Source organism: Artibeus jamaicensis, unplaced genomic scaffold (assembly GCF_021234435.1).
Source record: "Artibeus jamaicensis isolate MK-2021 breed Jamaican fruit bat unplaced genomic scaffold, CSHL_Jam_final contig_391, whole genome shotgun sequence".
Classification (NCBI taxonomy): Eukaryota; Metazoa; Chordata; class Mammalia; order Chiroptera; family Phyllostomidae; genus Artibeus; species Artibeus jamaicensis.
Genome location: NW_026521814.1, coordinates 4,691,304 through 4,718,768, shown reverse-complemented (window position 1 = coordinate 4,718,768; position 27,465 = coordinate 4,691,304). Strand labels below are relative to the sequence as shown.

General features: G+C 36.1%; 1 protein-coding gene across 3 annotated transcripts in view; it reads left to right on the top strand.

Annotated features, from left to right (window-relative positions):
• Positions 1-26,720, top strand: part of GALNT3 (polypeptide N-acetylgalactosaminyltransferase 3) — a 65,282-nt gene extending 38,562 nt beyond the window's left edge. For all 3 annotated transcript variants that reach the window (XM_053665229.1, XM_053665228.1, XM_053665230.1), the window contains 8 exons: positions 3,574-3,723; positions 5,406-5,640; positions 6,122-6,239; positions 7,744-7,944; positions 18,712-18,843; positions 19,047-19,148; positions 23,861-24,013; positions 25,737-26,720. In XM_053665229.1, the coding sequence (XP_053521204.1) occupies positions 3,574-3,723; positions 5,406-5,640; positions 6,122-6,239; positions 7,744-7,944; positions 18,712-18,843; positions 19,047-19,148; positions 23,861-24,013; positions 25,737-25,859 (1,214 nt within the window). In that variant the 3' untranslated portion in view covers positions 25,860-26,720. The remainder of the gene's footprint in view (positions 1-3,573; positions 3,724-5,405; positions 5,641-6,121; positions 6,240-7,743; positions 7,945-18,711; positions 18,844-19,046; positions 19,149-23,860; positions 24,014-25,736) is intronic.
• Positions 26,721-27,465: the final 745 nt, after the last annotated feature.

Here is a 27,465-nt window from a genome sequence, read left to right as displayed (position 1 = left end):
CATAATTCCTAAGGTTGTTTTGAAGACTAGATAAGTTTGATATAAATAGTATGTAATTAATATAAATGAGTAGTTAAAAACCACTAATTGGTCACCACATCCTGTTTTATTTTGGCTCTTAAATTTTCCAGTATTGTTTACAAAGTTAGCCAGATTCTTTCATGTATTGCCACTTAAAATCACAAGTCAAGAGCAGTTACTAAATTACACATTTTAAATTGGAATCACAAGGCTGATCTGACAAGTACAGCAGTTTTCTGTACACCAATTTTTCAAACATTACAAGCATTTTAAATACCAAACAGATATAGATTATTTCAATGATTACAGAATGATTACTGAATGAGCCTGAACTGGGAATTGAACCAGCAACCCCTGGCTGGCAGGCCAGCACACAATCCACTGAGCCACACAGGCCAGGGCTAGAAGCACAGGACTTTTAGAGTTTACAGCCAGATTATTTAAGGTCAAACTCCAGCTCCAACACTCATTAGCTATTTGCTCATCTGTAAAATTAGGTTGATATTCTTTCATCAGATCCAAAGCAACATCTGTGATCAGATAAACCATTACTTTATGTACTATGAGGAAAAACAACATTGCATATTAAGTGACACATTATTAATTATATCTTGAGACTTAGGAAATGGGAATAAGTGAATAAAGTATGAAATTGTTAACCTATTTATTTGTAATATACAATTTATTTAAATATTTCTATATGTAATTCTAAACATTCCTATGGGCTTGAAAATAAAAGATTTTGAGGGAATCGAAACTGTGATCTCAAGTTAAATTAGCATCAGGGTAGAATAATGTTGCCCGTCACAGGGAGATTTTCGACCTGGATGTGAGACATACTCCCCAAATGGGGAAGTTTTATAATTCAGGTCCCCGACACTTTATGCAGATCTCTGACCTGAATCCTTAATCCTCTGGCCCAGGCTGCTTTACCACTCAGTTGTAATCAACTAATTTATTTACTACTTGATCTGTTCTGAACTTAATCTTTCCATTTGGACTTCAGTCCATAGAGTGCAAGTGACATCTGATTAACTTCTGCACACCCTCATATGTTTTACCTTAAAAAAATCTTTGTTTTAGATATTTTCCCTCTTTGATTTCTTAAACTTTATTCTCAGAGATGAATTTATTTTGCTTGATTTCTCAAGTAGTGAGAAAATAGGGGTACAATAAGGCAGTTACTTTTTGTGAGTCTTCAGTTGAAGGAAACTTTATTATTTAATTGCACAAATAAAATGAATAAAATTAAATGAAATCAGAATGGATATCAGAAAGTGATATCCATTCATAATCTTCCTGTTTCAATCATTTTAGTATTTTCCTTTTTAAATCACCATCTAAATAAATATAGAATGTTTGTCTACTTTTACCCATGTCAGAAATCCAGTTTTGAAATCTAATATTGTCACATAACATCATTATTAACTCATTTATTTTACCTTTAAAACTTTATTTTTTTAATGACAATTGTGGGCTAGATGCATTTTACTTAACCACTTTATTCACCTCATATTACTGTATGTTACAGTGTAATGCATATCATTGTATTTCTGTTATTTTCCTTCTTTTGAATTATATCTTTAGGTAGGTTAGAAGTAGACCTACTTAATCAAAAGGGTCTGAATATTTTTATAATTTTAATAGCAATTAACAATAGATTTGGAACAGTTCTCTCTGCAAGGGCTGTCTTTACATGCTGGTGTAGTAGTGTGTCTCAATGAATCAGACAAAAAGCTGTCTAATGAAAACCCACAGTGGAAAATGTGTTGCTCGCTCCTTGTCTGAAGACTTGTGCAGTCGCTGATTTCAGCTGGCTTAGGGAAAAGCAGCATTAAAATGGGGATAATCAAGTAACACACACAGTTAAATACCAATGACTGCAAAACAGACTTACTGATCAATGACTGATCAACATTTACCCAAGCATAGGCCCTGTCTAAAAGGCTTTAGTTATCTCTCATTTTATCCTTCCAACAACCCCCTGTGAGAGTCAATCCTATTATCCCCATTTTATAGATAAAGAAACTGAGTTACAAAAAGGTAAAATAACATGCCCAAAGTTACACAGCTAAAAGTAATGGTGCTATAAATTGAACCCAGGAGGTCTCATTTCATAGCTTTGTGTTCTTAACCTCAAAAAAATCAGGGTATAGATGGGGACTAAATTTAGAGGGCAGGTAAGAATTCATAGGAAGTTTGAAAGATGTAGGTAAATAAAAATGTCTTAAATTCCAACAATTTATTGGGCTATTTTTTTAAGGAATCTGTAGTGATTCCATTTTTTAAAAATCCACATTAATATCTTTGAAATGTTTCTATTTTACAAGTCTATCATTAAAGCAGAGATGTTCATAATTATATTTTAATAAAAATGACAATCCTGCTTGTTGTCTTCAGAAAATTAATTCTGAGGTACTTAGAAGATGTTATAAAAGTTAATCTATTACTCTGAGGCAACACTATTTATATTTGTTTTTCCTCAAAAATTGTTCCTAGACTCATTTCCTTTATGAATGTTTACATTTTGAAGAAGCAACTCTGTTCTCTGCACCACTGAAGAACTAACATACAATCTCAAATGAAGCCATCTACATTTGCTTCTGAAATCTGGCAGAAAGAAGCAAACATCTACCATAGGACATTTATGTTTTAAATATTCCCTAATCTTTTTGAGGCTGTTCTATGGGCCCAAGAAGCCCACTGTAAGAATCGCATTATATATTCAACAAGAAATCAAAATTTAGTGATGAAAAGCAGGCTTAAGAAATTGTTTAAAAATATGAACACTTGCCTGACTTTATTAATGTTTTCTTTTACCTACTGTCTTAACTCTTGCTTATAATGTATCTCATTCCAAATGGAATATTGAATACCTTAAATTATATATCTATTTATAAAAAATTTGCCTGTTTTTAGCTTCATTCCTCATTTACATGCTCCGTTATTTTTTCATATTTTTACTGGAAAAAATTCTGTGTCAGGAGACTCTAAAGCTTTCAGATATTTTCTGCTGATTCTGTAGAAATATTCCCAAATTGCTGTAGCACTGGACTTTCTTATGTACTTTTTGCTCAATGTTTTGGTCTTAAGATATTTTGACCACTGCCTAAGTATGAGAGAATCCTTTTGATACTTGGCATTTTTCTTAAAATTTCCAAAAATCAATAACAATTTTAAAAAGCATCAAACATCTTTTTGGCTAAATTTAGTTTCTTTACTCCCTTAGTTAATTTTCTCTAAATAAATCTTGTGAACTTCTGGCATTCACTTCATTTGAAGTCTCTCATTTTGCCCCAAATTATTGATGTGGCATATACAGAATATGTGTTACAATGGTATATTTCACAGTAATTCAGAAGTTAAGATTTGTTATATGTAGCTTTTTAAATAAAGAGTTAAAGATATAATTTTCATCTTAGTGGAAGAATGTGTGTAACTGTTAAGATTGTCAATGTAGAGATATTATTGCCCCGTGGTTTCTTCATTAGCTTTTATGTCACATGAAAATAAACTTAAGAAGAGTTAATCTTGATTTGTTTTTTCCTACAGAGTACTTACACGATAAACTAGAGGACTATATAAAGCAATTTTCTATAGTAAAAATAGTCAGACAAAAAGAGAGAAAAGGTCTGATCACTGCACGGTTGCTAGGAGCAACAGTAGCAACAGCTGAAACGCTCACATTTTTAGATGCTCACTGTAAGTATAAATGTGCAGATACCGTTGTAACATTTTTCCTCCCCCAACCCCTTAATTTAAAAGGTAAGGAAGCTTTTTCTTTAGATGCCTGATTGCATTTTCTTTAACATCATTTTCAACTGGTAATGATAGGAATTGACAGCCCAAGCAGATTACAGCTCTGCCTAGACCCTTCCTTTTCCCTTACGCAAATTTCTTACCTTCCTGGTGACCAAGGCTCCTCAGCTTTAAAGCCTTCCAGTGTGTGACCCGCTTCCCAAGAGAGTTATCCTTGCCTGGGTTTTTTTTTTTCATGTGCTCATTCTGTTAAAAAAACCAAAAAGAAGAAAAAAGAAAAAAATGTGGTAGTATTTTTTTCCTTGTTCTTGATTCCTACACTTTAAAATAAGTAAAAGTTTTGTTTGTTTAAAATGTAGTCCACCTTGTCCTTAAACTTTGTCCCTGTACTAACAGTTTTAAGTTGCATGTTTCAGTTCTTCCCCCTCCTCCCAAAATTCACACACTCCCCCTCCCAGCTTCTGGTGTTTCTCCCATGAAGACTTTGGGGTTTTGTTGCTGCTGGGATTTTTTTTTCCTTTCTATTTTAATGGTTTTTTTTTTGTTTTCGGTTTCAGTCATTTTAAATAAAGTATTTGGAAGGTGTTTTAGAGTCAGTGTTTAATGTACACGTTAGGTATTACTAAAATGTCCCTTTGTCCCTTGAGCTGTAAGTTTGGTGAGTGTTAACTTTTTCTATGAGTGTTCAGCTTTAAATTTACCAGCCCTTGGTTGTGTTTAACCCAGCAAATGATATCCAGCTTACATTAATTCTCACAGTAGGGCTTTTGGATTTTCTGGAGTCTCTTTAGAACTAACACATCCAATATTCTTTTACTACCAGACACTTAAAAAAAAATGAAGAGAGATAGAAGGTAATCCAAGAGAGGTGATTTTAAAAGGAAATGGCCCATTCTCCAGTGTTCCCTCTCTTGGTCCAAAGTTACAATAACGTCAGACTGGGCATTCTTCCCCTCCAGGCAAAAGTGTTTAATGTTTCTCCAGGACTGTGACTGCCAGACTCCCCTAGATGGGAGCCCTGAGTAGGACTGCACATGCCGGCCTCTCCTGAACTCTGTGTTTTGTGAGACAGCCTGGCCTGGGACCAGGACCCAGATTTTCACAGCATTCCTTTGTTCTACTTTACATTAAGGCTGGTACAGGTTTGCACGGTCCTTTTCCAACTGCTAAAATCAGAATATTCGCACTCCTTAACTTACTTTCCTCTAAGATCCAGTCAGAGGGATGAAAATTTTTATTATTTTTTACTCAGGGAGACAAGTTTAAGTAAGTCAGAACGCATTTGGAGCTAGGTGGTATGGATCAGCAAAAAGTTATTTTTGACTGACGGCCCATTAGAAAGAGAAACGCCGCATCTGAAACTTAAATACACCAGTATCATTTTGTTGCCTTTTAAAGGTGAAAAACGGATAGTCATCTGTAGAAAAGCTCTCCTAACAATGCTGAATTTTGCTTTACGTCTTAAAAGCTTACCCTAATCTCACAAGAAACCTTTAAGAAATCTCCCCCTTTGTAAATGTTCAGAACACAAATGACTTCCTTCTCATTTCTCTGTAAACTTCCCCAAAAGAAAAGAGAAACCCTGAGTGTCTTCAACAAATTAATTAGAATTGTGTTCCTTCTAGGCGAGTGTTTCTATGGCTGGTTAGAACCTTTGTTGGCCAGAATAGCTGAGAACTACACAGCCGTGGTGAGTCCCGATATTGCATCCATAGATATGAATACATTTGAATTCAACAAACCTTCTCCTTATGGAATTAACCATAACCGTGGAAATTTTGACTGGAGCCTCTCATTTGGCTGGGAAGCACTTCCTGATCATGAGAGACGAAGAAGGAAGGATGAAACCTACCCAATTAAGTAAGATGATTGCTCACAAAGTCTTATATATATAGTTCCATTATTTGAATATGTATGTGCGCTTTGCTGTTTACAGTAATTGCCTCCATGGTAATTCACCCTAACAAAATACAGAACACACGCATTCTATATGTAGGGAATGGAGAATTCATGTATTTATGTACTTACACATAATGTTACTGAGTAAGAAGTAGAATTAGGTGAACTCTTATGCCTCCTTCATAATTATTACTTAAGAATCTTTAAGCTTGGTTAGAAGATACTTAATAATTTTACTCTATAGGGAAAGGAGACTTAAAGTATCCCCTCCCTGGCTTGACTTTAAAGATAGAATTTTCAGTTTTTATTAAACTATGAAAGAGCTTTGAAATTGGGATCATTCTTTGATATGTTTATGAATTTGATTGAATTTCCCTTTAAATATGTTATTTTTTTCTTATTTGGTTTTGTTAATAAAGTTGGACAATGTATTATTTTTCAGAACACCCACTTTTGCAGGAGGTCTTTTTTCCATATCAAAAGAATACTTTGAATATATTGGAACGTATGATGAAGAAATGGAAATCTGGGGAGGTGAAAATATAGAAATGTCTTTCAGAGTAAGTTTATAAACATTGCATATGTGTTAAACAATGACATATATTTTGTTCTAATGGGCTGATACAGATTACCATGGATATATGCTGTCTTTAGTTATTGTGCTTTCTAAAATTAAATTGCTGGGACTTTTAGCATAGGATGTTTCCTTTTAAAATGTAATTTAATATATTTATTCATTGCTGCCAATGTAACAAGAAGAATCCGTTAAATGCCTGTGTCTAGGCAATAACATCAATTAATGCACTTGCAGCTACTGAATTCCAGCCAAGATAAATATAATTAAATCTAGTGCTTCAGGAAATAAGTTGATTATCAAGGGTGTCAGAATGAAAAAAAAAAGCACATTTATGTATAATTTTAAAGGACATTGAACTCAACTCTTTGGATTATATGAGATTTTCTTTTTTCCCTCCCTATACATATGAAAAGTTAATATGAGAAACAAAACAAAGGCTTTGGATGGTCTCCACATGTACTTACTTGATTTTATAAATTCATTGGCTATAATAACTTTGTCATTCATTTTTTATCCCCTAGGCAGGAATGTAGTGGAAAAAATAACTAAACTAGGAGTTATAAGATTTAAGTTTTGGCTCAGAATCCATCACATAATGGCAGTGATGATCTTAGCCAAGTTTGAACTGCTTAAAGCCAGGGATCTTGTTTTATTCATTTCAAGTATTCCCAACCCCTAACACATGTTAGATCTCAAGCATAGTTTGTTGACTTGAACATATCACTGAGTTTTCTCATTTGTTTAAAAGACAGGGAAAAGGAGGGAGAATACGATCACTTGCCCTAGTACTAGCACATACTATTAAACATGACTTTAGATGTTTTGCTTAGAAGTTTAGATTATTTGTGGCAGAATTGATTGTCAACATATTTAACTGAATAGGTATTGATTTAATGGTTTGCATTTTATTTAGAGTTAATGCAGGGAAGTGGTTTTTTTTTTTAACTATCTCTAGTTAGGTTTTGTTTTTTGTTTTTTTTTACAAAAACCAATTACTTTATAAGTGTAATAGATTTTACTTTGGTAATTATGATAATCTGGAATCATGTTCTTGCCTAAAATTTGAATAAAAAGGTATAAATAGAGTGTGGGCTCACTTACTCAACAACTGCTACTTTATCCAGTAGAAGACTGTTGTTCAAGTGAAGTAACTATACAAGTAGGGTAAGAAGATGGAAGTCAAATGCAGAAGAGCCTTTGCTCTTCTGTGTATAGGTTGGAGTTTGCATAATTATTTGAAAAAAAGTTGGGGATTCATTTTTATGAAAGATCTGAAACTGGTATTTTGTTAAATTTCTAAAAATACGCTTTTGTCAACATTAGTATACCATTGAATAAAACTGTTCTTTATATTTAAGAACTTGAGCTGTGAAGTTGTGATAAACCTCTTTTCTATATTTTGCTTTTATTAATATCTTAAAGGTGTAAAGCAGCACTTTGATTTTCCTAAAATACTGTAAATTTAAACAAATATCATTAATTATCAGGTATGGCAATGTGGTGGGCAGTTGGAGATTATGCCTTGCTCTGTTGTTGGACATGTTTTTCGCAGCAAAAGCCCTCATACCTTTCCCAAAGGCACTCAGGTGATTGCTCGCAACCAAGTTCGCCTTGCAGAAGTCTGGATGGATGAATACAAGGAAATATTCTATAGGAGAAACACAGATGCAGCAAAAATTGTGAAACAAGTAAGTTATAGATAAATAATTAAATTACAATACAAATCCACTCCCAGGTTCACATGTTCTTTTACTTGTTTGAGTGAAGTCAAGTACAAAATTATTTTTAATATAACCTTTATTGTATTTGTTCCATTACCATTTAGTCCCCTTATCCCCCACTCCTACCAGTAATCACCACACAGTTGTCCATGTCCAAATTCTTCATTAATTTTGGATAGTAAGCCCTCATCAGATGTATCAGCGAATATGTTCTCTGACATTTGCTCCCATATTCTTGTCTTTTTAATTTATCGATGATATCCTTTGCTGTGCAAAAACTTTTCAGTTTTACCTAGTCACATTTGTTTATTGTTTCTTTTGTTTTCCTTGCCTGTAGAGATGTGTCCGATAAAATATTGCTATGAGCAATGTCTGAGATTTTGCTGCCTAAGTTTTCTTCTAGGATTTTTATGGTTTTGGGTCCAATGTTTAAGTCTTTCATCCATTTTGAATTATTCTTGTGTGTGGTATAAGAAGGTAGTCTAGTTCCATTTTTCTGTATGTATCTGTCCAATTTTCCCAGCATCATTTATTGAATATCTTTAGCCCATTGTGTATGCTTGCTTCCTCTGTCGAATATTGATGGACTATAGAGGTGTGAGTTTCTTTCTGGGGTCTCTGTTGTGTTCCATTTTTCTGTGTCTCTGTTTTTATGCCAGTACCATGCCTTTGAATTAGTATGGCCTTCTATTCTAGCCTACTGTATTTTGCAATGTATAATACTCATCCATATTTTTGGCCCTGTCTTTCTGGAAAAAAAGAACTTTTGTTTTATTTTTTTAATTCCATAATTTATTTATTTATATTTAAATACTTGTTTTTTATAGTATAAAGGAATTTATTTTAACGCATTATGGTACAAGAAATATTATGTAACAAATAATTATGAGCACAAGAACAGACACAAGGTACAAGAAATTTTATGTGTACTGCCCATGTATAATGCGCATCCTTACATTTTCCTCAAAAATTTGGGCAAAAAGTGCACATTATACATGCCCAAACACTGTCATTTGATATTGGGTAGCATGATTCTTCCAACTTTGTTCTTCTTTCTCAGGATCACTGTTGCTATGCAGGGCTTTCTGTGGCTCCATGTAAGTTTTTGAAATATTTGTCCTAGTTCTGTGATATACATCATTGGAATCTTGATTAGAATTGCGTTGAATCTGTAGGTTGCTTTGGGTAGTATGGACATTTAATGATGTCAATTCTTTCAATTCATGAACAGTGTATATGCTTTTACTTATTTGTTTCTTCTTCAATTTCTTTCTTCAGTGTCATAATTTTCCAAAACAGGCCTCTCACATCCTTGGTTAGGTTTATTCCTAGGTATTTTATTCTTTTTGTAGCAATTGAGAATGGGATTATTTGCTTAATTTCCCTTTCTGTTAGTTTGCTTTTGGCATATAAAAGTGAAACTGATTTCTGGATATTAATTTTATATCCTGATACTTTGCTGAATTCATTTATCAGTTCTAGTAGTTTCTTGGTAGAATCTTTGGGATTCTCTATGTACAGGATCCTGTCACCAGCCAACAGTGACAGTTTTACTTCCTCCTTTGTTATTTGGATGTCTTTTATTTCTTCTATGCGTCTGATCACTGTGGCCAGGTCTTCCGGTAGTGTGCTGAATAAGAGAGGCGAAAGCAGACTTCCCTGTCTCATTTCTGATCTTAAGGGGATCATTGTAGTTTTTGCCCATTGAGTATGGTGCTGGCAGTGGTTTTCGGCAGTGGGTTTCTTACATATGGCCTTTATTACGTTTAGGTATGTTCCCTCTATTCCCACATTGCTGAGACTTTTTATCATAAATGGGTGCTGGATCTTATCAAGTGCTTTTTCTGATTTTATTGATATGATCATGTGGTTTTTATCCTTCATTTTGTTTATGTGGCATATCACATTTATTGATTTGAGAATGTTGTGCCTACCTTGCATTCCCAGAATAAAACCCACTTGATCACTGTGTATGGCCTTTTTGATGCATTGCTGTATTCAGTTTGCTAATATTTTGTTGAAGACTTTAGTGTCTATGTTCATCAGGGATATTGACCTATATATTTTTTCTTTGTAGTGTTTTAATTTGGTTTTGAAATTAGGATAATGCTACCTCATACAATGAGTTTGGGAGTCTTCCCTTTTCTTGAATTTTATGAAATAATTTGAGAAGCAGAGGTATTCGTTGTTAGAAATTTTGGTACAAGTCACCTGTGAAGCCATCGGCCCAGAGCTTTTGTTTCTTGGGAGGTTTTTGATCAGTCCTACAATTTCACTAGGTGTAATTTGTCTACTCAGAGTCTCTTGATTCTTCCTGATTTAGTGTAGGAAGATCATTTCTAGAAATTTATCCAGTTCATCCAGTTTGTCCCATTTGTTGACATATGGTTGTTCATAATATTTTCTTACAATCCTTTGTACTTCTTTGGTGTCAGTTGTTATTTCTCTTCTTTCTTTGTTTTCTTTTTTCTTCTCTTTTATTTTGGATTTTACTTATTTGGGTCCTCTCTCTTTTTGTCTTGATAAGTCTCGTTAAAGATTTGTCAGTCTTGTTTATCTTTTCCAAATACCAGCTCTTAGATTCATTAATTGTTTATATCCTTTCTTTTTCCTGCGTCGTCTGATTGGTAATCTGCATGGTTTTTTTAAAAATTATTTTTCAAGTACAGTTTTCTGTCTTATACTCCCATCCAGGCCACAGCCCCCCAGTGCTCCCCACCTCCCTCCCATTTCCACCCCCCTTAGTTGTTGTCCATGTGTCCTTTATACTAGTTCCTGTAAATCCTTCCCCTTTGTATCCTTTTTTAAGACTATTTCATTTATTCCTACTGTGTTCTTCGTCATTTCCTTCCTTGCACTCAGTTTGGGCTTTATTGTTCTTTTACAAGTGCCTTTAAGTGTAAAGAGAGATTGTTTATTTGAGTTTTTTCTTATTTTTTTAGATAGGCCTGTAATGCTATGAATTTCCCTCTTAGGATTGCTTTCCCATTGTCCCACAGATTTTTAGATTGTTGTGTCCTTGTTTTCATTTGTTTCAATGTATCTTTTGATTTCTTCCGTTATCTTGTTGTTGAGCCGTACATTGTTTAATAACATGTTATTTGGTTTCTATGTCTTTGCATGTTTTTCAATGTTTTCTTTTGATTGATATCTAGTTTCATAGCACTGTGGTCAGAGAACATGCTTGATATGATTTCAACCCTGTTAAATTTACTGAGACTTGTTTTGTGTCCTAATATGTTCCCTATCCTAGAAAATGTTCCATGTGCACTCGGAAAGTATAGGTATCCTGCCGTGTTGGAATGAAATGTTCTGAAGATACCAGTTAAATCCTTTTGATCTAGTGTGTCATTTAGGGCCTCTGTCTCCTTGTTGATTTTCTTTCTGGAAGATATTTCTACTGAAGTCAGTGGGGTGTTAAAATCCCCAGCTGCGACTGTATTTCTGTCAGTCTCTCTCTTTATGTCCATCACTGTTTGCTTCACATATTCAGGTGCTCCTATGTTGGTATGTAAATGTTTACTAGGGTTATATCCTCTTGCTGGATTGTTCCTTTTCTCATTATGTAGTGTTCTCTGTATCTTACAAATGCCTTGATTTTAAAGTAATTTTATCACATATAAGTACTGTTACCCCAGCTTTTTTTTTCCAATTCGTATGAAGTATCTTTCTTCCATCTTTTATTTTGGTTTGTGTGTTTTTTCTTTTTAAAATTATATCGTATTGATTATGCTATTACATTTACCCTGATTTTCCCCCCTTTGCCTCCCTCCACCCAGTGCCTCCTACTCCCTTAGGCAATCCCCCCACTATTGTTCGAGTCCCTGGGTCATGAATGTAAGTTCTTTGGTTGCTCCATTTCCTATACTGTACTTTACCTCCCCATGGCTATTTTGTAACTACCTATTTGACCTCTTAATCTCCTCATCTCTTCACCCCTTCTCCCCCTCCTCCCTCCCATCTGGCAACTTTCTGGTAACTAACTACTTTTCTCTTGCTTTTAAGATTCTCTTTATCTTTAATCTTTAGCCTTTTAATAATGATGTGTCTTGGATTGGGCCTCTTTGCATCCATCATAATTGGGACGCTGTGCTTCCTAGACCTGCATGTCTACTTCCTTTGTGAAATTAAGGAAGTTTTCTTTCACTGTTTTTTCAAATAGATTTCCAATATTTTGCTCTTTCTTTTCTCCTGGCACCCCTCTGAGGTGAAGGTTTTTTTAAAGTTGTCCCAGAGGCTGCTTATACTATCATCATTTTTTTTAATTCTCTCTACTCTTATCATTCTGTGTAGTTTTTTTTCTTCCTTATGTTCCAAATCATTGATTTGATACTTGGCCTCACCTATTCCACTGTTGTTTTCTTGTAAATTGTTCTTTATTTTAATTAATGTATACTTCATTTCTGCCTGGGTCTTTTTTATACTGTTGAGGTCCTCACTAAGTTCCTTGAGCATCCTTATAAAGAGTGTTTTGAACTCTGCATCAGTAGATTGCTTATCTCCATTTCCTTTAGTTTTTTTTTCTGGAGTTTTGATCTGTTCTTTTTTCATTTGGGCCATGTTTCTTTGTCTCCTCTTTTTGGAAGCCTCCCTGTGTTTGTTTCTATGTGTTGGGTAAAGCTGCTTTGACTCCATGTCTTGGTAGTGTGACCTAATGTAGTAGGTGTCCTGTAGGGTCCAGTGGCACAGCCTCCCCTATTACCCAAGCTGGGTACACAAGGTACACCCTTTGTGTGGGCTGAGTACACCCTCCTCCTGTAGCTGAGTCTTGGTTGCTGTTGGCAGATCAATGGGAGGGATTTACTTAGGCCAGTCAGCTGCAAGGACTGGCTGTGGCCACTGACCACCAACCTCCACCCTCCATGGAGTATTAGCTTTGCAGGGGCAGGGTGGTGGTGTTCCTGCATGGTCTGTAGCCTTCCACTGGGTGTGTTGCCCCTGCAGCTTCCTGGGTGGTGCAGGCCAAGGTCAGCCCCCATCTGAGTTTTGCCAAGGGCACCCTGCCTGAGCTGTAAAGTAATCTGAGTTGGCTGCTATTTGTGCTGGGCTTGGAGATTCCCTGGTGAAGCCAGTTGTGACTCTAATCTGACTGCCCCTGGGCTCAATGAAATCAGCTGTTGCTTGTTTGATAGGATTTAGGAGTCCAGACTGGCCATTCTTATGGAAAAGCAGGTTGGGTGGGCCAGTAAATTAGGTGGGGTAAAGCCTCGGTGGATCTCCAGTGTGGCTCACACAGTGTTAGCCAGATTGATGGAGTCTCAGATATGGCACAAGCTTACGATTTCTAGGGGGGAGGGCTCAGCAAAGGGGCAATGGCCTCTGCTCACCCTGATGCCAGCCACTTCAGCCTCTCCCTGTATACCACTGGCCACTTGTGCTTTTCAAGCTGCCACCCTGGTGCTGGAGCTCAGAGGGAGCAAGTTTGAGTAGGTGAGACTGTGTGTGGGTTCCCCAAGAGGAACTTCTTAGGGCTCAAGCAGCCTCCTCCACCAACTCAATCCCCTCTGGTTTTCATAGCCAGTAGTTGTGGGGACTTACCATCCTGGCACTGGAATCCTGGCCTGACGGGCTTGGTGTGGGTCTGGGACTCTTCCCTCCCAAGATAGCCCTCCTGAATTTTTATCTATGTGGTGTGGGGCCAGCCCATTCCACGTCCATGCCCATCCTACTAGTTTGGACGGATGTGGTTTCTTACATTCCGTGATAGTCAGACTTCCATTCCTCTCGATTTCATAGTTATTAGATTTCCCTTCAACTCAAGTTTTGATGTTCCTGAGTGATGGTTATTCTATATTTTATTTGTAATTTTGATATCACTGTGCAAAGAGGGGGGCCATGTCTGCCTACATCACCATGTTGACCAGAAGCCTCTGTGTGTGCCTTTCAGTCTGAGATGGGTCTCTCGGAAACAGCATACATATAGGTCTTGTGTTCTCATCCATTCAGCTATGTGTTTTGATTGGAGCATTTAAGTCATTTATATTTAAGGTGATTATTGCTAGATAATGTACTTAGTGCCATTTTATTTTTAGACTATTTTCCTCTGTTTATTTCTTTTTTTCTTTCTTCTTAAAGCTAGCTCTTTAATATTTGTCACAGTACTGGTTTAGTGTTAACAAAGTCCTTTAGCTTTTTCTTGTCTGGGAAGCTCCTTCTTTCTCCTTCGATTTGAAATGATAGCCTTGTTGGGTAAAATAGTTTGATTGTAGGTCCTTGCTTTTCATCACCTTGAATATTTCATACCACACCCTTCTGGCCTGAAATGTTTCCATTGAGAAGTTCAGACGCCAGTCTAATAGGCGCTCCCTTGTATGTAACTACCTGCTTTTCTTTTGCAGCTTTTAGGATCCTCTCATTGTCTTTAAGCCTTGTTGTTTTTATTATGATGTGTCTTGGTGTAGGCCTCTTTGGGTCCAACTTGTTTGGGACTCTTTGAGCTTTCTGGACTGTGTGTCTTTTTCCTTCACCAGATTAGGAAAGTTTTTGGTCATTATATTTTCAAATAGGTCCTTAATCCCTTGCTCACTCTCCTCTCCAACTATTCCCATGATGCAGATGTTATTAAGCTTCATGTTTTGCAAAACATTTAAGTTCTCTTCACTTTTTTAAGTTCTTTTTTTCCTTTTGTTGCTCTGCCTGGGTATATTTTTCTATCTTGTCTTCCAAATCACTGATTTGATCCTCTACTTCATCAGACCTACCATTTATTCCTTCCAGCATATTATTTATTTTAGAAATTGTATTCTTTATTTTGACCGGTCCTTTTTTATGGTTTCTCTGTCTTTTTTCATGCTGTTGAGTATCCTTATAATCATTATTTTAAACTCTATCAGGTGAATTGCTTGCCTCCACTTCATTTATTTCTTCTGGAGGATTCTATTGTTCTTACATTTGGGGTCTCTTTGTCTTCCCATTTTGGCTGCTTCTTTGTACTTTTTGCTTAGTTGTTAAACTGGTCAGTGATATAGCCTCAAGCTGTAATCAGCAGCCCACTTAAGCACCACAGGGTGGGGCAGAGTAATTCTTGCCAGTGAGGCTATTGCTTTCCCTCAGGCTGATGCCACTTGGAGATGAGTGCTCTGCCTGACAAACATGGCTTCTGCAGTATGGGCAATGACTGAGCACAGGGATCCTGGTGTCTGTCCCTTCAGTTCTCTCCCCAGAGCCACCAATCCCAGACTCTCCTCAAGCATCTCTAGTCCACTCTGCCTTCCTTCAGCCAGAGCCCAGGGTAAGTGGCTGCAAACAAAATTTTGTGTGTTGGCCCGTTAAGAGGCTCTCTGTGTCTCCAGTCATCTCTCCCTGGCAGACAGAAACCCTGTTGCTTTTCACAGCTGAATGTTATCTGTGTTCCATCCCAGCTCTGGTGCTGTAAACTGGGGAAGCCAGCTTGGGATTTAGACTCTGCATTTCTCATAGGGAACCACCCCCTCTGCCATTGAAGTATCCCTCCAGAAGTTCAGCTGTTGCATGTGGGGGGGTCATCCCCCACTCTTGCACTTCCTCCATACTCCCTAGCAGTCTCGTATGGTGAAGTGGTTTCTTCTGCCTGTCCTTGGTTATAAGGCTTCTTTTCAGCTAGTGTTCAGCTGGTTATTAAGGATTATTTGTCCACAATTTAGTTGTGATTCCAGATTAGTCCTAGGAAAAGGCTAGTATAGTTTCCACTTACTCCTCTGTCATCTTGGATCCTGTACAAAATATTTAAAAAAGCTTTTTTTTGAAGCTGGATTTTTTAACTCAAAATATATAATGCCAGTTCAATATTTTTTAAGGAAAATTGAGTAAACTTTAAAAAAAAATCAGGCCTTCTACTTGTTGGTATCCTTTTTACTGTTGGAAGCCATTTAGTTTTGTAACTGCCTTGGTTCAACCAATTCTCTTCCCTGTCCTTCCCTGTCTTGAGAGGAAATACTTGCCTGTCTCCTAGTGTAGCTGCAAAGTTAGGAAATAAGTGCCTACAAATATGGTACTGTTATTTTTATTGTCCTGTTTTAGATTAAAGCTCTGCAAAAACATGGTGCCTCATATATGAGAAATGAGTTTTAATATTAGATGTGGTAAATTAAGTAGATAATTTAAGAATATGCCTCAGCGAATGGTACCCAACTCTCTTTATAAAAAGCAGTGCTGATTTGTGGGAAAGGGGTTGTATATTGGGTTTTAAGGGCATCAAGATATAGACTGTTACAAAGATATGGTTATCTCTTTTTTAAAAATATATATTTTATTGATATGCTACAGTTGTCCCAATTTTCCCCCCATTGTCTCCCTCCACATAGTACCCCTCTTCCCCCCAGCAATCCCTCCCTTAGTTCATGTCCATCGGGTATGAATATAAGTTCTTCACCTTTTCTTTGGCCTCCAGTGTCTCCAAGTAACATTCAGGACGATGCAAAGTCAGAGAGCACTGCTGGGTTAGGTTGCTATCTTTTTCCAAAGGCCACCAAGACAAATTGGGCAGGTTGTGCACTGCTCAAGGGTACTTGGCTAAGCAGGCAAGTGAGTAATAAATACAGTTGATGTTGTCTTGTTATCCACAAAGAAAAGAGTTGTAATAGATATATGCTGTAAAATGCATAACCTAGGCAAAAGTTTTTTACAGAGTTTTATACTTTTTGCTGAAGCACCTGGGGTTAAGACTGTGAAGTGGGCAGGGAAAATATTTTCTGTAGTTGAGCTGAAAGGCTTGAGGATTTATCTTTTCATAGATCCATATAGCAGATACATGGGGTTGGGCAAAAAGTGAGTGAGTACTTTTGGGTATTTGTGAGTATGCAAGAGTTTGTTCTTGTACTATTATTCATTAATTATTGCATTATTTTTCCATATGAGTAACTGTAAATCTACTTTTGCCTCACCCTGTATGGTCAACTGATGTGTGATAAGGGAGCCTGGAGCACTGTGTGGGGAGAGGATACTTTGGGTAACCACATGCTGAAGAATGAACTTGGAACCTTGTCCGATACCACTCATAACAATGAACTCAAAACGGATAAAAGCCTTACACATAATACCCCCAACTGTAAAACTTCTAGAAGAAACCATAGAGAAAAAACTTTTTGACACAGTCTCAGCAGCAATTTCTGGATATGACACCAAAAACACAAGCAACATGAGCAGACACAAAGAAGTGGGGCTGCATCAAACTAAAAGCCTTCTGCACAGCAAAGAAACACTCAGCAGAATGAATGGGAGGAATATTTACAAACCATATATTTGATAGGGGGTTAATACCAAAAATACATATACAGAACTCATAGAAATCAACAGCAAGAACACCCAGACAGCCCAATTAAAAAATGAATAGTCCCTCTATAACACTCAGGGAAACTGAATAAACAGTTTTCCAAAAAGACAAGCAAATAGCCAACAGGTACATGAACAAGTGTTCAAAATCACTAATTATCAGGAAAATGCAAATCAGACTATAATGAGCTGTCAGTTCACATCTGTCACAATGGCATCACCAAAAAGACGAGATACCGAGTTTGGCAAAGGTGTAGAGAAAAGGGAACCCTTGTGCATTGGTGGGGATGTAAATTGATACAGCCTCTATGAAACAGTATGAAGGCTTCTCAAAAAATTAAAAATATAGATATCATATGATACAGCAGTACCACTCTGGGTATATAGCAAAAGTAAATGAAAATGGGATGTTCATTGCAGTGTTATTTTAAAATGGAATTTACTTGAGTAACATTGATTGATAACATTGTATAGCTTTCAGGTGTAAAATTCTATAATACATCATTTGTCCAGTGCATCGTGTACCTACCACCCAAGTTCTAGTCTCCTTCCATCACCATGTGTATGACCCCCTCTACCCTCTTCATCCTCCCCCAGCCCGTTCCTTTTGGTATCCACCATACTATCTTCTGTGCCTGCGAGTTTGTTTCATTTGTTGCTTTCTGTTTTATATCCCGCATGTGAGTGAAATCATGTGGTTTTTGTTCTTTTCTGTCTGATTTATTTCACTTAGTGCGATACTCTCAAGATCCATCCATATTGTCACAAATGACAATATTTCATAATTTTTATGGTTAAGTAGTATTCCATTACATATAGTAATATAATTTTCTTTAATTTTTTTCAGACTAAATCCCTTTTTAGCTTAATAGTGCTTTTTTAAAGTTGTTTGCTTAGTCCTTTAAAATAAAGGAAATAAAATGCAATTAATTAAAAACTTGCCTTTTTCTACCAATATGTTGTTACTGGTAGGATATTATTAGAAAAGTAATAGAAGTAAGAAGTTAGAAGTAAGCTACACACATAAAACTAGAAAAAAATTATTCTCAACTTTGTGTGTGTGTGTGTGTGGTCTTGACTAGAAAAAAAGGTATTACATTATGCGTTGACCTTTCTCTACCCCTGCTTCCTCACACCTTACTTTACAGATCATTTTTAGGATCAATTTAAATGCACCCACTACCATTTCTTTGCTCATAGCATTTTGCCACTGATCCTCGTCCCATGGGGTAGGTTTGTGGTGCACAGGAGGAATAAAGCGACGCTTTGTCGGCACCGCGGTGCTACCTGATTCTCTGTGAAACCAGAAAGGAGCAGGCAGGTGTAATTGTTGCCTGAATGAACAGTGAGCGCTGTTAAATTTTGTCTTGCATTTACACCAGAAATATTTTTAAGACCTAAAGATAAATACAAATAGTAGCATTTGGAGTGTTTTACCAATGCTGTTTTGATTAAGCCTTCTCTTCACTTGTCATCTTTCTCCAGAAATCATTTGGTGATCTCTCAAAAAGATTTGAAATAAAGCACCGCCTTCAATGTAAAAATTTTACATGGTATCTGAACAATATTTACCCAGAAGCATATGTGCCAGACCTTAATCCTGTTATCTCTGGATATGTGAGTATTTTTCTGTTCTTCTTTATTTGGTATACTCCTTGCCACCAACATTTATGTGGTTCAGAGAAAATTGCTGAGATACTTTCTGGTTGTTTTCTTTTGAGATTTTACAATGTTATTATTTATAGTACTTCTTGAAATCAATGGAAAAATATATAAGCCACAAAGACTTAAAAAATTATAACTTGAAAATTTTTCTTTAGATTAAAAGCTCTGGTCAGCCTTTATGTCTGGACGTTGGAGAAAATAATCAAGGAGGCAAGCCATTGATTCTGTACACGTGTCATGGACTTGGGGGGAACCAGGTGAGTACTGCGTTAAAAATCCTGCCTTCTCATTGGTACTTCCAACACAAGTGAGTTGTCACAGATTTTCCAAAAGTCCTAAATGAGTTTTACATTCAAGTAAATGGGTGTGTGAAGTGTTTTTAGATTAAGTTTGGCAACTTATATCAAAGTTACAGGGTGCTTTATTTTGTTTTCACTCTGGCTGGAAAAACAATTTGAAGTTGCTTACCCATTCAGTAGAAAGGCAAATGAGAAAAATAATAGAACAATGTCTTTTGAAATAAGAAAATGAGATGTTTTATGTGGAATTTTGATGTGTGACTATTGGCATGTCAATTTTGCAAAATTATATTACATAAAAGGCTACATTTAACTGGATTCAATGGTAAATTACATCATGTTAACACACAAAAAAATAGCATTATAAGTTATTTTGGTGGTCCATAGTAAATGTTCCAAAAAAACAGGTATGTTCATGATTTTCTTTGACTTATGACATCTCTACCTGTTGCCACTTTTTGACTGTTTTTACTGATTTAGATGCAAATGTCACTATTTGGCTTACTATGGGTAGAGAGCACATTAAATTATTATTTTGCGTTTTTAGGGTTTTTTTCCTTGTCTTTTACAAGTGAATTTCTGGAATGATTAGACTCTTTCTTTCAATTTATTAATTCAGAAAATTCATGGAGTGAGCCCTGCATGTCAGATACTCTGCCGAGTTTAAGAAATTTCAATTCTGATTCCTTCAGGAAATCTATATTTCAAAACCGGTGGTTCCAGTCAGGGTGATAAGGTCTGGGATAAAGTGTTCAGAGTGTTCTGGGGGTGTGGAGAAGGGCATCTGGATTAGACTAGGTGCCCATGCATTTCTAGGGGGAAAGATGACATTAGAAAACATGTTCGGAAAGGTACACAGGAGTTAGTGTGGTAGGTGGCTAGTGGGCATGAGAACGGAACAAGAAGACTGTGAAGAAACGTGTACGAAGGAGAGGAGCTGGTATATCCCCCACCCCTGGGAATTGTAGGTATTTTGATGTAGAGTCCAAGATGTATGTGGAGGATTTTCACAGTATTAAATGCCATGTCGTATTCTAACAGGATGGGGCTTTGATGATGTCAGTTTTAAGAAGAAAGGGTCAGTTTTTATCCTGGTCCATGTTCTTCCATGCTTTTTCCTATCTGTCAGCCTCATCATAATCATTCCCAACCCATACTCATCCAAACCAATCAATCCACTAAGGACAGATGATTCAGCCAGAGCTAGTGAACAAAATGTATTGCTGAACGGTTAATGTGTGATTCTGAAGTGAGATGGAGATACATACACGGGTGTGTATGTGTGTGTATGCACATGTATGCATACTTAAAAAATTTCCTTTCTGTCTGTATATTAGAAGGAAAAATAATTTATAAATAATTGTAATCTTTTGGAAGTAACACTGGACTATACTAGAAAAGTTGGGTTTTGAGCACTGAGAAATATTTTCTCGGTAGTAAAAATCTTACCACTAAATGTAAAGACTTATACATTTCTCTCAGGCTTTCTCTAGCATTACATTTATTTTTATCATAAAAGTCGAAAATGCATGTACACATTGCTTTATCTTTATACATTGTTCTTATCATTGCCATAAAGATGTTTTTACAGTTTTGTCTCTGGAGAAACAATTTGCCTATTCTCCCAACGAATATTTGTATAGAGTATAATGTAACTTGCACTGTTATAGTAGTGAAAAAGACAAAGTTCCTGATCTGGTAGATCTAAAAGGAAAGGAAAAGAGTAACTATGTAAGTTTGGGTATGAAGAAAAATAAAGCAGGTTAGGGAGAAAATGTGTCTGTGTGTCGGGGGGTAATTTTCAAGGTTCAGGAAGACCTGTTTGAGAAGGTAACCCTGAGGGTAGAGGCCTGAAGAGGTTGGGAGAGGAATCCAGGAGAGGGTCCTGGCAAAGGGAATGCAAGGCCAGAGGCCCAGGGGCAGGGACACAGAACGTGCAAAAGCCGTTGTGACTGGAGCAGAGTGGTCCAGGAAGAGAAGAGTGGGAAATGAGGTCAGCAACACCAGTGAGGTCCTGGCCCTGTAGGCTTCGTTAAAGAACCTGACAGAAGCCCTCTGAGGGTTTTGAGCAAGAGAATAATAATTTCTGGTTTATATTTAAAAAGATAGCTGGCTTCTGTCACCTTAACACAGCCATAGATTTTATTTTGGTTTATTTCCTTTAAACTTATTTTCAATCAAGACTTACATTTAGACTACTTTGTGAATTTTGTAGACATAAATGTTTTTGAGATATTATTTAACTTAACTTCTTCCTCATACTCTTTTCTACTGCTTTGACCAGATAATGATATTTTTTTGTAACGCAAATCTTCATTGTAACTGTATTTGTATATGCGAAATAAAAATAGTTTGATAATGTGACTAAATTGACAAAGAAACTGTGCACTGCAGTCTAAGTCATTATGGCTTTTTAACACAATGAAAACATTGTCATATTGCTTTTTTCACTTCTAAGCTATAAGGTTAGTCAGTGTTCTCAGCTAGCTAAATAATGTATCTTTTTGTTTTACCTAAATATCTTCAACAATTTCATATTCCTTATAACATCATTTTTAATGATATTTTAAAAAATAATATGAATAAAATAAAATACAAGACAAGCTTTCTTATTATCTCTGAAATCATAAAAAAATTATTTTTCTTAAAAATGTGTAGCCAGGGTGCTGTTTTCATGACCTAAACCTGTTTTCTTTCAATATTTTCATCTGAAGAGCTATCAGTTATAGAAATGGCTGACATGTATTTGTGGAAGCCGGTAAATTAAGCATGAGACTAAGACCAAGGGAACGCAAGATTAATTCAGCCAGTGTTTGTAGGGCGTTTACTGTAATACACATAATGAGCTTCGAACAGTCTCTGTCTGAAACATAATAAAGACTCAATAAATATTAGTGCTAAGACTAATTGTTTTATTACTGAAAATCAATTATATTCAGTTATTTACTTTGATATGTCAACATCATGAAATCTCTGATTTGTGATGAGTGTTATTATTAGTTACACTACCTGACTTTGGTCTGTGGTGAAGCCAGCTAGCTACATGCACAATTCCAATGAAGTGCAGTGTTGCCCCTGATGGGGCCCTGGAAAGGGTATAATTTTGAGCAGCAGAACAAATTCAGGGAAAACTAAAAGAGGAAGGTAATATTTGAATTGGCCCATTTGAAGAATAAAATGTAGCCAGACAGAAGGATCCAGAAAGATATTCCAGGTGGAACACAATAAAGCAAAGTCTCAGGGTTATAGATACATATGTTCTGCATGATAGAATTGTGTGAAAGGAGCATAGGATGTAATCGGCGCGCTAGTTGATAAAAGATTGAAAATGGAAGTTTCACGTACCAATTAAGGAGTGTGGACTGAATCTTAGTAACAGAGTGACTCACTTTATCAGGGGATGTCGGGGAACAAATAAATGTCATAAAAGACGAACAGCAAACTGAAGCAGAGTGAGTTTCCCTTTACTCAGACTCAAGCAGCAGAGAGAATTGAAGTGTAGGAGCGGAAGTTGGAGGTAACTGGAGGTGTTGCAGTAGATGCTCAGAGTACCTGAACAGCAGAAGGGAGGTTGTGGAAGTAAGGATGGGTGCGATGGTCACGTCTGAGAGGAAAATTCAGGAGGACCGAGAGACTAATTAACAACCTACAGGGAGAAAGAAGCATCAGTAATTGTAGTAGCAGCTTAAATATATTGAATGCCTACCATGAACCAGTTCCTGTTGTGATTCGCATGTATTCACACAGTTCCCTTTACAACCCTGGCAGGGGTGTCCAACCTGCGGGTGGTGGGCATGCGTACAGCTCAGGATGCCTGTGAATGTGACTGCACAAAATCGTAAATTTACTTAAAACCTTCTTTTTCTTTTTTTTTTTTTTGCTCATCAGTTTTCATTAGTGTTTCTGTATTTAATATGTGGCCCAAGACAGTTCTTCCGGTGTGGCCCAGGGACTCTAAAAGGTTGGACACCCTTGCAAGGAGTAGGAGCTATTAAATTAGCCACTTTACAGGCAAGGAAACTGAGGCATGGAGATTACCCCCCTCTTTTTTTTAATCCTCACCTGAGGATATGTTTATTGATTTTAGAGAGAGAGGAGGGGAGAGAGAGAAACATTGATCGGTTGCCTCCCATACGCAACCCCACCGGGGACTGAACCCGCAACCTAGGTATGTTCCCTGACCAGGAATTGAACCCACGACCTATGGGATGCTACTCTGACCACCTGAACCACCCAGCCAGGGCAAGATTACTCCTTTTAAATGTTCCTATTTAAATAAAAATGCCAGGAATTAAGATGAATAGGAGAGAAGGAACATTTGTAGAGAAGAAGAGACAGTTACTATGCTTGCTAGAGCTTCCCAAGCCCTTTTCTATGGAGTATCTGTCCCAACCTCTATCCTACCTAACTTGTAACTTCTGCTTTGGGAAGAATAACTTTTTAATGAAGTATCTATCTCTTGGTAATAGGCTGGAAAAAGTTTATTGTTCTATCAAACACTCAGCTTATGTTTCTGATACCAATTTTACTATATTAGTTTGTTGTATATTATTATATATGTAGACATGACTGCATTATTCAATAAGTTGCTAATTTTTTTTATTGGACTGTTATTTTGCAGCTAAACATGTAGGGTGCTTTTGTCAGTAATAGCATTCTTTCTTTCACAGTATTTTGAGTATTCTGCTCAACATGAAATTCGACATAACATCCAGAAGGAATTATGTCTCCATGCTGCTCAAGGTCTTGTTCAACTGAATGCATGTACCTACAAAGGTCACAAGACAGTTGCCACTGGAGAGCAGATATGGGAGATCCAACAGGTACCTCAGTGCAATGAATCCACCCCTTTATGTAATTACTATTTTGAACAGCTCTAATTGCTTACCTGGGAAAAGGCCTGAAACACTTTTTTTTTTTTTTTAGTTATTTTTCAAGTACAGTTTTCCTTTTTTAATTTTTTTATTTTTTATTTAGTTATTTTTCAAGTACAGTTTTCTGTTTCTCCCATCCCAGCTCCCCCCCCCCCGCCCCATGCTCCCCACCTCCCTCCCATTTCCGCCCCCCTTAGTTCTTGTCCCTGTGTCCTTTATACTTGTTCCTCTAAATCTCTCCCTTTTTTTCCCCTTAAATTCCCTCCCCTGTCCCCTCTGGTCGCTGTCCCCTTGTTCTCTATTTCAGTGTCTTTGTTTTTATTTTGCTTGCTTGTCTGTTTTGTTGTTTAGCTTCCTGTTAAAGGTGAGATCAGATGGTATTTGTCTTTCAACCCCTGGCTTATTTCACTCAGCATAATGCTTTCCAGTTCCATCCATGTTGTTGCAAAGGGTAGGAGCTCCTTCTTTCTTTACTGCATAGAATTCCATTGTGTGTATGTACCACAATTTTTTGATCCATTCATTTACTGAGGGGCACCTAGGTTGCTTCCAACTCTTGGCTATTGTAAGTTGTGCTGCTATGAACATTTTGGTGCATAGGTTCTTTGAAACTGATGTTTTAGGATTCTTAGGATATAATCCTAGCAGTGGAATTGCTGGGTCAAAAGGCAGGTCGATTTTTATTTTTCTGAGAAAATTCCATACTGTTTTCCATAATGGTTGTACCAGTCTGCAATCCCACCAACAGTGAACTAAGCTAAGGTCCCCTTTTCCCCACAACCTCTCCAACATTTATTGTTTGTTGCTTTGTTTATGATGGCCATCCTGACCAGTATAAAGTGGTATCTCATTGTGAAACACTTTTTATTAATGTTATTCATCAGAATTTCTCAGCTTTTGTTAACTTCGTTGTTTGTCTACCCATGTGATAAAAGAGCATATATGTATGAACTAAAACCTGTTAGAGACAAAGTAATTGGAAAATTGCTTAGTTAAAGCATAGTTTATGCCAATCAACACTTCTGTGAATTATTAATAATTGTTGCCCATATTTTTCTTTTTGAATTTTTCATGTTTCTTGTAGTAGACATTTTTTTTCTTGGCAGAGAGAAAAGAAAATCATTTTTTTTTCTTACCTGAAGTGCTTAACTTTTTCCCTCCCTGTTTTAGTGCTTTTGTGAACCTAGAACTGAGAAAATATATAAAAGTTCTTTTCTCTTTGTAAAAACATTTTAAGGCTCAGCTGGAACCTAGTAATTCTTACTTGAAAATTGTTTTGAACAATGTAAGAAGACAATAAAACTGACTTTTATGACTTACTCTTTTTAAAAGTTTGTTACTTTTGGATGCATGGATGTGTGTGTGTGTACACACACATACATGTATATAAAAATGGCATATTGTTTAAAAATTGGATTGAGACTTTGCTCTGTACAGCTCTCTTCATTTATATAACACCTTATGTAGTGGAATAAATGCTGTTGTTTACACCAGAAACATACAAGATTTTATCAGACATAGTTGATCTTAGGAAGATAACCTGTTAAGGATGCTATGTATTTGGTGTATAGGTCTCCCTTTAGCTTCAATGAGACCATAAAGTAGTTTTCGTATTTATCAGTTAACTATGAGTTTTGAAACTTAATGTCTGTTGTCTTTCCTTTTATTCTAGGATCAACTTCTATATAACCCATTCTTAAAAATGTGCCTTTCAGCAAGTGGAGAGCATCCAAGCTTGGTGTCATGCAATCCATCAGATCCACTCCAAAAATGGATTTTTAGCCAAAATGATTAAGTGTTCCTTAAAATTAAGGAGTTGAAAAAGGAGATATTTTTTTCTCATAAAACTGTGACTAGGCATACACTGTAGTTTTGAAAATTATGCAAAAGCAGCTAATTATAACTTATTCCAAGTGCATTTTTCTTATTTATATCTTACAATGCCTCTGTAGCAACACTACAGAAATCCCTCGTCTCCATTTCAAAGCACAGTGATTAATAATACCAAAGACTAGTTTGAAATGTCCAAATGTAGAGAAAGAGATGTTTACAGTACGATGAAAATAATTTTCCAAGTAAAGTGCTGTTTATGTGTTTTGTACACTTGAGGATGTGCATAGGTACATTCACACACTCACAACTTAAAATATTACTTCTAGTTTTGGGGGGGAAGGGAGAAAGATTTGATACTGTATTTTTTTAGTTTCATAGAAATGGATCAATGAAGGTCAAACATTGGCTTTTGTATACAAACCAGGAAATTTTTATAGATCTAAAATTTATAACATGAAAATGCAGGTAATTTTTTTTTTGCCTTTTCTTTACCTATTTGTCAACATGGATTTAAATGAATAAACAAAAGACTATTTTTAACACTTTAATTTCTTGGCAAATTTTAAACTATTTTTTAGTCTGAAGACCACTTGACTTGAAGCACTTAAGTCTTTCCTAAAAGGCTTTTCTTAAGTAACAGTACTGTGTTTTCCCAAAGAAATTTAAAATACGTCATAACTTACTATCGGTTGAAAAGATGTGTTTTTCCTTTCTGCTAGTCTTTTTCTCACCAAAATTTATTAACCTTGAATGTTTGTGAAGTTGAATTTTAAATGCAGACTACTTGACTCATTTAAAGCTAAATTTTATTTGTTATTGATTTAATTCAATGTATTATTGTTCAGTTAATAGATTGCCTTTGTAATGATTTTTACTTTTACCAAAAAAAATCTTTATTTCTCTCTATGTGGAAAACACAATAAAACAAATCCTTACAATTGTGATCATTGGATTTAAGTATTTTTTTTCTTTTGGATAAAATATATCATTGATAATAGGTGGGGGAAGCATGCATTTTGTATCCCGAATTTCTAAGCACTAACTGTAGAGCCATAAGATATTTCTTAGGGAAAATTCAAACATTTGATACCATGGCATAAAACAAAATGGGGAATGGAGAAGGTTCCAAGTTAGATGTTTAGAAAATTTCCTACTAATTTCTGATAACTTTCCTTGAATATCTAATAGCGTACATTTTTAAAAAAAAATGTGATGCTTATTTAAAAGATTTAGCACTTTTTTCTTTTTTGGCTATTTTATTTATAGACCTCTTATATTCTTATTTAATAAGTAAAATATGTTTGGCTTCACATTTTAAACCCAGCAGAACTCAGGTATCCAAAGAAAATGTTTAAATTATTGGTCCCACCTTCTCATTGTTTGTAACTTTGAGGTTGTATTTCTAAAACCTTGCATTCTTTAATTTATTACAATGCCAACTTTTATTTCAGATCAAGTACAATTTATTGTGTCTAACTTTGTGGCAAGTTATGGTGGTCAGAGTAAGACACTGCCTTTGAGCTTAGGTCTTATGGAGCAGAAAGACAAATAATTTTGAAATAGTATAA